The sequence below is a fragment of the Channa argus genome, chromosome 15, assembly GCF_033026475.1.
Source record: "Channa argus isolate prfri chromosome 15, Channa argus male v1.0, whole genome shotgun sequence".
NCBI lineage: Eukaryota > Metazoa > Chordata > Actinopteri > Anabantiformes > Channidae > Channa > Channa argus.
The window spans coordinates 22423090-22433588 of record NC_090211.1 but is presented as its reverse complement, the minus strand read 5'-3'; the positions used below and the strand labels follow the sequence as shown (position 1 = coordinate 22433588).

Below are 10499 nucleotides of genomic sequence, written 5' to 3'. Positions count from 1 at the left end.
GCGCAAAGAGGAGCCACTGTCCCTGCAGCTTCTGCTGCGGACTCACACAAAAACACACTTTTTCAATACACAGCTACACAATCCAGAAGAGTCGCGATCCACTCGCTGCTGCTGACGGTTAGAAAGCTCAGCTTAGAAGCGCTTTTAAAGAAAGATGCAAGAAATGTCTACAACGCCGCTTTTGGCACAGAAAACAGGAGAAGTCCACGGTAAACAGTGTGTGTCCTCACATGTCCAGTCTGCAGACAGTCGAGCGGGGATGTTTCAGACACGCTCTCGTGCCTCCACATTCTGACATCTGCTACCTTCTGTTGTTCTGTGCGTTTTGCTTGTTCTGCTGTTTTTGGGTCCGAGTTCCTAAAGTTTCAGGTGAATAGAAACAGAGGATTTTCCTCTGGGATGTAGCGGCGTCAAACGGAGTTAATAAAACTTGAGGACAGTTCATGAGTAAATGTACCGTTTGCTTCTATCACTGCTGGCTCATCTCTGAAGGAAATACTCAAAAGTTGAAAGTATATTTCCCCAAGTCCTTTACATGTAGTGACATTTGTTTGGTACCTGAACTTTGAGTATTTAGTTCATTACAAACATCTGACAGCTGTGGTAACGTGTTAGATTCTGCTCAGTTACAAAATAATAAATTAATACATTAGAAATGAATCGTTTGTACTTGTGTTGAGCTTTTCTACCTTCTCGTCACACTTGGGGTTCGGTGTGTTGCTCAATGACACGTAGACAGAAGCCAGGAGGAGCCAGGAATCAAACCAGTGATCCTGCAATAAGCAGTACATGGATTTTCAAAGAGCAACCAAATGTCCTGGTAGCATTTTCAATCGTTGCTGTTCTTCAGTTAGATTTTTCGGTGTCACCACTTTTACAAACTGTTTTTCTCAGAACTAAATGCTGATAAGTTTTGAAGTAGTTTCTACCACTTTGACCTTTGTAAAAGTATTTATCAACTACCTACATTAATAACATTGACTCTTAGTTAATGATAGAAACTCATTTAACAGATTTCTCACTCTGTAAAAAATACTTCATTAAATCAGGTTTTCAAACTGATTTTCTTGGGTTTATTCTGGGCATTGACCAACTTCAGGCCTGTTAATGCAGAACAGTCCGAATGAACCTGCCCAGCAACAGCTCATATTTCTGATCTATGATATGATACATGAACAAACACAGGAGTCAGACTGTATTCCAACGTTTTTTTTATTTTGCATGTGTCGCTGTCCAAAAGTTGCATTTCTGCCTGTACAAGTTGTTTGTCGGCTGGGAAGAGGAGACGTGAAAAAAAGACAGTAATGTGCGTCTCTGGTTTGTAACAAAGTCGGGACTCACGCTGATGTTTTGTTTGGGTGTAACGTTCCTTTGTGTTGAAGCCCCTCGACAAACTGACGTCCACTGTCTGCTACAGTCGCCTTCACACCTGCTGGTCGAGCTGGGACAACAACAACTGGCAGTCGTAGGTAAAGTGGGTCCATCCATAATAAAGTATTACTGACACTCAGGAGTCCAGTCGACATATGGGGCCGTCGTAGACCATCTGTAGGTTCACTTTGTGTCCCACCAGTTCTCTGATGTTGTTGATGCCGTATTTGATCATGGTGGGCCTGCAGGACACGGAGCAGCTCTTTACACTTAATGCATTAGTAACAGAGTGTGTGCTGTTTCTAGACCAGGTGGGATTCAGAGTGGGGGGGCAGGATTAGGCAGCATGGATTACACAGGCTTTGCCTGCTCGCTCGCTCCGCAGTTATTAGCTTTGACCGTCGCCTCCAGTAAAAACGGTGCACGAACAATCTTAGCAGCTGGGGTTGGACCGTTTGGTGGTTTGGTGTGATCGCTCAGAGACATTGATCTGCCTAACATGCTGACTGTGTGTGTGTGTGTGTGTGTGTGTGTGTGTGTGTGTGTGTGTGTGTGTGTGTGTGTGTGTGTGTGTGTGTGTGTGTGTGTTCACCTTTCCAGAGACAGTCCCCAGGCGATGACGGACACACCCTCAGGAAGACCCATAGGCAGCAGCATCTCTGGTCTGAACACCCCCGAGTTCCCCACCTCAACCCACTTCTTTAGTCCTAAATACACAGAAACACACAAAGTAGAGTCTCTGAGCTTTTACAGAAGCTACAACACATTTAAAAATGTTACTTGCAGTATGTTTTTTTGTGTGTTTGTGCAGCTGTCCTGTCTATTTTAACTTTAACATACATGTTCACCGTCATGTTTTGCTGCAGCAACCATCTGTTCCTCATATTCACAAAATCTAATCAACGAGTATCAACTACCCTCCATCTTACAGATTTGTCTGTTAGAAGCTGAGATAAGAGCAAAACCAGTTCCCTTTACATTTAAGATTTAAAGAACAAAACCACTTTAGGGAAACTCAAGTCTCTGGAATGTAAATTTCTCTTTCAAATTTCAATCCAAACATAAATAGTTTTTCTGCTGCTAAAGGAAACAGCAGTGGTCGGGTTTGTTGGGTGACAGGGACAGAAAACAGCAGCGGTAGCTGGATCCCACCTTCGTGGTAGCTGAACACCTCCATGCTGGGCTCTGTATACGGGTTATAGGCAGGCTTGAAGCGCAGTTTGCTGATTCCTAGAAAGAAGGGATTTGTGAGCAAAGGTCAGAACACTTATCACTGGGTCCATCAGAGTCTGCAGCTGCTTTACAGCCATGTATAGAATAATAAGCCTAGTTTGGACCTAGTTTGGTGAAGAACTCATGCAGGATCCCCATCAGGTCTCCCAGCGTCAGGCCGTAGTCAGCCACCACGCCCTCAATCTGGTGGAACTCAGCCAGGTGAGTAGCATCCAAGGTCTCGTTCCTGAACACTCGGTCGATGGAGAAATACTTGACGGGGGTGAACTTGTCCTGGTGGATCATTTGACACGTTGGGCAAATTTCTTTACATAGCGAATTTCATATACAGGATAACTCAAGTGCTTTAAATATGATAAAATGCTGTACATCCCCAAGATGTGTGAAAAGTAAATAAGAACAGAATGCAATGATTTAAAAATCTCATAAAATCATTTTAATTACAATAGAACATAAACAACATATCAGCTCCTCTTCCTTTAACACCCGTCTGTAAACGTGTGGGAAGTCAGGAGACCAGTCGCTGGAGTTTAGCAGAGGACAGTTGTCCCATTCCTGTCTGATGCAAAGTTACTTTTCCAGCCTTTTGTTGCGTCTCTTCCAACTTTTTTGATTTGTGTTGCTGCCATCAAATTCAAAATGAGCTCATATTTTCCATGAAATAGTCAAATGTCTCAGTTTCAACATCTGATATATTGTTTATATTCTATTGTGGATAAAATATGGGTTGATGAGTTTTGCAAATCATTGCATTTATTTATTTACATTTTACACGTCGTCCCGACTCCTTTAGAATTGGGTTCGTACATAAAACACAAATACAGTACACTACAAATTCAATAAAAACCATAAAATAGATTGACTATATTAGTAAATCGGAGAAGAGATTCAGTCAAGGTTGTGCAAAACAAACGTTTTAACGTCCACAAGCTTAATGACAACTCAGAGACTGGAGCTGATACACAAGATTTCACAGCTCTGAATCTTCCTGCTTATATCTGTGACCTGCTGACCCCTGTGAGCCTGGTCCCCACTGACGACTCCTACACCCCACCTCATCAGCAAAGCGACCCGACTTTGCTGTCTGAGCTCCCTGCCTGATGATCGTGTCCCCTTTAGGGGCTCATGGGATTTGCAGTGTTTCATGCAGCTGTTCATGCCAAAGCTTCCAGAATCAGATTGAAGGGAGATTTCAGGTTCAACAAACCATTAGTTCTTTAACAAGGTCAACTCACCTGTTGTGCAAGTTTGTACAGCATGCGAGCACTGACTGCTGTAGTGTGAGTGCGGAGGATGTTCTTCTGAGCTTCCTCTACCTTCCAGTCATATTTGTACCTGTAGGGCAGAAGTTTTGTGACATGTATCCACTTTCAGTCTGAACAGCTTCAGTCCCATTTCCACCACAGAAAGTTTTCCTGGTTACCACAAATCTTTTGTTAGATGAAGCTCCTTTAACTGTAAACTGGGTTCTGAGAGTGCAGTTCTCCCCCAAAATACAGCACTACGTAGAGGTACTTAGTGAGGGAGTTGCCACCGATTAGTCACCTACTGTGCAACATTTCACACAGTATAATAATCTATTTTTAAAAACCTGATGCACAACCACTTATAGCTGCTTTTCCACCAGAACATTTTTGGTAATTCACTTTCGAGGGACTAAAAACCAAGAGCCTTCACAGGTAAAAGGCCTTTTGAAGAACCCAGATAACTAATCGTTTGATGCACAGACCACATATTTGCCGCGTCCTGTGTTTGTATTTCTCTAGGAACCTTTGCTGCATCTCACATCCCAACTCTCCTCTCAGGTTTCCTGTCTCTACCACTGTGACTACGTCATGAAGGGAAAAGGCCCCAAAAACAAATCTTTCAAAAGTCCCTCCACACTGTACCTTTCCACGCTGGACTAAACAAAGTACCCCAACAATACTACCCTCAGACTAGGGGGAGAACCCTTAGCTAAAAGTTAACTTAGAACACACAGACAGAGGAACAGAATTTCCTGAAAGGTTCCTGGTCCCCAGGAGAAGATCCTTTGGTGGAAACGGGCCCGATACATCAGCAGGTTAATTTGCTTTGGTGTTGCAGTGAAAATACAACTCAATCTCCTGAAAAAGCCCAAAGCACTGACTTCAATCACAATAAACCAAGATCTGATATGAACAAACCAGCTTTGTTTTTTAAAACAATTTTTTAAATACATGTAGACGATGTAAACTTGAGTGTGTTGGCACAGACGTTTCCTTTAGGATGAAGGAAGTATCCAATTAAACCAAAAGAGATTTGATCCACGTCACTGTAACGTGAACAAGTTATTTGTTGAACGTCATGTCTCACCCTTGTGAACCGTAGCCTCCCTCTGAGTGGACCCTCTTCACCCTTTCCAAGTAGTCCTGTGGGAACTCGTGGGCGAGTGCCGGCTCTGAGAAAACAAGTTAGGGTCCAAATGAAGATGAATATGGACCTGGACCGAGAGACAGAAATGTGGGACACACACAAACTTGGGCCCACCTGACAGGAAGAAGGTGTCGTGTTGGTCTCTGGCCGGGTGCTGCTGGGGCTGGAACAGGGAGTCGAAGTTCCAGAAAGAGCTCTCGATAAAGTTGTTGGTGGGCATCTCAGTGAAGCTACAGACAGCTCGGAGTTAATGTGCGTCTGTGTGCAAAGTGGTTTATCTCGCTGGCATGTTTACTGCCACTCACCCCATCTCCAGGAAGATCTGCCGGAACTGCGTTCGCACCTTCATCAGCGGGTGCAGGTGGCCACAGTCGGGGGCTACGCCCATGGCCTCGAAGTTATAGGGCTTAAATTTCTTCTCTTTCCAGCTGCCACTGGAACATAAGGTTTGGAGATGAGCTGATATAGTATAAAACTGTCCAACTGTCAGGTGCTTATACAAGCTGTGAAACAGCCTTTACTGGCTGTTATCACTCATCCTGTTAATACAGGCTTTTAAAAGATGAAGTCCCCATTACTTCCATTTAGGAAAAGCTCACGTAACGACCTGAACAGTAAGAATGGCCACAGTAACATCTGAATGTTGTTCTAGGGGATAAAAACGGATCAGGAAATCTCTTATTTCAGCCGCTTTACAACATCATTTACCCCAAATCAGCCATAATTGGAACATTTTGATCGACAGCTGAAATGAGTGAAGCCATCAAGCTAAACAGCTTTTAGCTAATAGCCTCTATGATACGTTTTCACACCTTCTTTAGCATGAAAACAATTTTTAAACTAATTAATATGTTACACAATGTTTCTGTAGGTTCACAGGTTCTACACATTTTGATATGACAAAAGGCACAAATGTATATGTTTAATGTACCAAAGTCTGTCACCATGATGGGAAACCATTAGGGACATGATCAATTATTATATTACACCATCATTGCCTCGCAGCATAATATAGCCATAACTCCTAATGTGAAAATGTAGCCTGGACCTGATGAATAGATAAACTGATTTGAATTGTAAAATATAGAGAATTGGTTGATAATATTTCGTTAAGCTGCAAAAATATGTGAATCATTAAATTAAGATTAAATTGTCATTTTTTCAAGTAAAGTGTCAAATATTTGCGGATTTCTGCCCACGAATAACATCTTTAAAGTGATGCACATATAAAATATTTCCATGTGAGAAACTGTGTGAGCTGTTTTTAAGGCCTACAGAGACCTTGCTCCAACACAGAGTATCATTAATGCACACGTTGAAGATTTCAATGTCCCTATAAAACATAACATAAGCAAACTTGGAAAACCAGTGGAAATAAGGAAGCAACAGCTGCAGCACAGAGAAATAATGTCAAAATGTCTCATTAAGGAACCTGAATTTCTTAAACAAATCTTTAGCTTGTCCCGCCCTGCCTTTAGGACGAAGTCCTCGTCTTTGGACTTGTCCCCTTTTATGGGCAGAGGTTTCTCTGTGTCCTCTGTCTGAGACCCTGCAAACCATCACTGATGGACAGAAGAGGGCAGACAGGACACATGATCCAGCTGTGTCAAACTGTCCATTCAATATTTCAGATAAGACTATAACAGAGCATAGATCTTTCTTTTATTTAAGTAAAAGTGCCGGCACCACAGTTTTGAAAGTACTCCACAACCAGGGAGGCACGCAAATATAGTGCTGTAAGAAGTAGCAATATCCCCTCTTAAATGAATGATCTTCAAAATGTAAAACATTGTACATGTGTAGAGTATTCAGCTAGTATATGCTACAGGTTCTTTTAGTATTATCAGACGTAGAAGATATCGATATGAGATGGTTTCCTTTTTGACAAACTCACGTGGCGAGCATCTCCGGTGTGAGCTCTGTCTCCTGTTTTGTGATCGTGGTGCTGAAGGAGCTGCCCTTAGTGATCCAGTACGACTTCACTGTCCTGAGCACGGAAAAATGAAAAATTTGTCAGAACAACCACAACTGGACCAGCGGTGGCCCAACATGAGCAGAGGTCCCCAGTAGGAAGAGAACTGACTGAACATGGCGTCATTGTACTGTTTTTTTATTTTCAGCTAACAAGATGTTAGTTCAGTTCCTAATTTCTGCTTTCTTCTTATATATGTGTGTTTCATATTGGAGGGTCCCATCCTAATCTCATAATGCAGCACAGTCACTCTTGAAATTGAGAAGACAGGGACAGCGCCCAGACAAACATTCCTCTCCCAAACAAAAAGAATTTACTTGTCATAATTCTGACAACATAAAGGTCTGTGTTTTCATTAGATAACTCAATAAAAGTTTGAAATAATCTTAAGAAAGGAACATTTTACAGAAAATCCTAACCTCAGGCTGAAAGCTGCTGCTGCCACCTACTGATAGACACATTTACTCGCCACCAATTATTTTACATGTGGATTTAAAGCAAAGTGAAAGAAGGAAAGTTTTCTGGCATTTCTCAGGATACGGGCTTGCTGTTGATGTGTGGAGACAGCACAGCCTGCAGGTCTAACACCTGCAAAGCTTCCTGTCCAATGTTTGTAATACTGTCAACGTGCATTCCCACCTTTAACAAGACACTGCCACATACAGTCAACCTGTCTGTTATGCTCTATGCCATTCAGTGTTTTGTTTAGTAGGCAGGCTCACATTCATCATCTCACTTGGTTTGAGTCACTAATCTAGACTCCTGAGCTCCTGAAGTTCTCCAGAAAGTCTGATTCTGTTTAAACAACATCCTTTCTGCAGTCCAATTATTCCATGCAACTGATGTTGATTTTCTGTTGGAAACTAAACCTTGTTTTCTGGTTAGAACAACGACTTCTGCTTGGTTTGAAAAACTGATGAGGAATGATTGTGATGCAAAGTCTGCATGTCACTCAGCAGCAACAAACTCTCAGGGTAAAATATAGAGGACTTGTATTAGTCTTGGAAAATGAGGAGCATGTATCATAGTTGAGCGCCACCTCTTTGGGTTATTTTGCCTCCTAAACCACACATCCTCTATTGCTGAACCACTTTATCTGCAGGCCTGATCCAAACATCTGGGAACTCACACTTCTGAGAGCAGTTTCCTCTTCTTCAGCTCATTCTTTTCCTTCTCTTCCAGCTGAGACACGTTTCCTTTCTTTACCATAAGCAGCTTCTCCCTGACCTGGTCTTCTATGCTCTGCACCTGAGGACCATAACACAGCCACACATATGCTCCTCAGAATCAGAATCTGAGGAATTGAACACAAAAAAAGTGTGTGTTTATACAAAGAGACACATACGGCCCTGAATATTCTCGGTCCGCCCTCATGTGTCTTGTCCACTCTGATCCACTTGTTGGACATGGCCTTGCTGAAGCCGATTTTCCCAAAGGGAAGTTTCTGCAAAAGGGACAAATGCAGAGCAACAATTTCACTGAAAACACGTCCTGAGTAAAACACTTTCACTTCACTAACTTCTGGAGTGTGAGGAGCGATTTTCGAGTACAGATCTTCCACTTTGTCTTTTGTGCACTCAAATTAGCCTGAATGTTCAAAATAGTCTACAGGTGATCACATGATATCACAGGGCACTCACCATGAGCTCGCTTTGAGCCAGACCCTCCAGAGGGATGGAGCCGAACACCTGAGCTTCATGGCTGCCCTGCTCAGCTATCTCAGTGCCTTCCTCTGTCAGTTCCCAGTGTTTGGAGGAGCGCAGCTCGGCTGAGATTAACTGGACAACAGAGAACAAGTGGTTACATATATCAAATACATTTTTCTGAGGATTACAAACCCTGTGACTTCAATATTTGTATCATCAGAATTTGATTAATTCGGTGTAAAATGCTTTGTAAAGTCTAGAAGAGCCGCTGCGTATCTGTGGAGCTGACAGCTGCATGTGGAGGTCACTTATATGCAGAAGGTGACGATCAAGCCCAGACACCTGTACAATGAGGTGGTGTGTTTTAATGCTGTATCCAGTTCCACCTCCAGATGACCTCATCGGAACTCGAAATAACTCCAGCAGATGATGTCATATGCACTGATCTGACGTTATCTTAATTTATACCTATGCACTCCCCAAACTGGAAGCATAGAACACGCGTTAAAAATGTGTGAAGTCGCCTTTCAACTTTAGCCATAAGTGCAGAAACAGATGTTAACTTCGGCACCGTGTGTGATGTAATTGAACGTCACTAAATCTGTCAAACATCCTAGTGACTTTAATCTTCATCCTTGTGTTGCGTCAGTCAAACTAACGGACACAACAACTTCCGCTAGCACTTCGTCCGCGGGAAACTCACGTCTCCGAGCGCCTGCAGACTTTTCACAGCTCCGACAATGAGCTGGTGATCCTCCCCGAGGCCCGTCGCCACAGCCAAGCTGTCCACGCCATCGTCCGCCCTCTCAATCGAACGGAGGAGCTTCTCCACCACACCGGCGTCCGCCATGCTGGATCCCTGCAAATCCCAAAAGAGAGCGGATGTGACGTGGGAGCTCCAAAAACCGAAAGCATTCGAGCAAGTGCGACATATAAAAAACAACATCCTTGATTACCGTAAACATTGTAGTTAATCTTTTTTGGCACTGGCCTTAAGCGTCGTTGCTATGGCTACGTATGAAAAGGTACACAATTGTTATCCGCAGAACATATTTAAAGTACTAAAAACTTTTCATTTTTTTTTGTTTTACATTGTTTTAAATTATTAGTGTTCACTTTAATGTTGCAGCTGGTAAAAGTGAACATATTTTTCATTACCTATAAACTGAATTTATTAAGAGAACATAATGTACAACTATACTTTCATATTAAGTATCATTCCTGTTTTAAACATTTTACCCCCATATAAAAACAACCTTTACTATCATTGAGCAAACATACACATACACACCTTTAGCTTATCCTGTGAGTTAAGGGTCCACATTTTGATTTGGCACAGTTTGTAAGCCGGACACCTTCCCTCCCCAATTTCTACCAGGCTTTGGACGTCTGAGGATGGGGACGGGACGCTTCCACAACAAGTGGTCTGGGAGATGGGGGGCACTCACCAACTGAGCCACTGCTCTACTCATTGAGCTATCACATATTATACACCAAGCAGGAACATTATGACCATCTGCAATCCAATACAGTGGCTCTGCCATGAATTCTTTTAAAAGTTAAAACATTTAACGAAAATGTACTGGAGTAATACTCAAGTAAAATTACCTGAAAACTACTTATTTGATTAAGTTTACTTTCAGCTACTTCTAACACGTTTGGCATTTTGCAAACGTTGATGTGAAATGTGATTTTTACAACAAATCAATTCCATTCAATTCTTTGTGGTCGTTTTCTCCTTTTTAGGAAAAACACAGCTCTGGGTTCAAAGTTATTGAGCCAGGCCGAGTCGCTCTCATTTTAATTGGAATGTCTTTTTTAATTTGAGCATATTTAATTTTTTAATCATTTCTCTGATTTCAATTTTAGTCTACATGACACAT

The 10499-nt window shown here is 42.3% G+C and overlaps 1 protein-coding gene across 1 annotated transcript; it reads right to left on the bottom strand.

Annotated features, from left to right (window-relative positions):
- Positions 1–1194: 1194 nt before the first annotated feature.
- Positions 1195–9502, bottom strand: farsa (phenylalanyl-tRNA synthetase subunit alpha). Its single transcript, XM_067477680.1, has 13 exons — positions 9320–9502; positions 8611–8748; positions 8316–8414; positions 8100–8218; positions 6893–6985; positions 5304–5432; positions 5113–5228; positions 4939–5023; positions 3840–3939; positions 2709–2877; positions 2524–2601; positions 1964–2078; positions 1195–1613 (listed from the first exon to the last, which is right to left on the bottom strand). The coding sequence occupies exons 1-13, from the start codon at positions 9464–9466 to the stop codon at positions 1508–1510; spliced, it is 1494 nt and encodes a 497-aa protein (XP_067333781.1). The 5' UTR covers positions 9467–9502; the 3' UTR covers positions 1195–1507.
- Between the last annotated feature and the right edge of the window lie 997 nt (positions 9503–10499).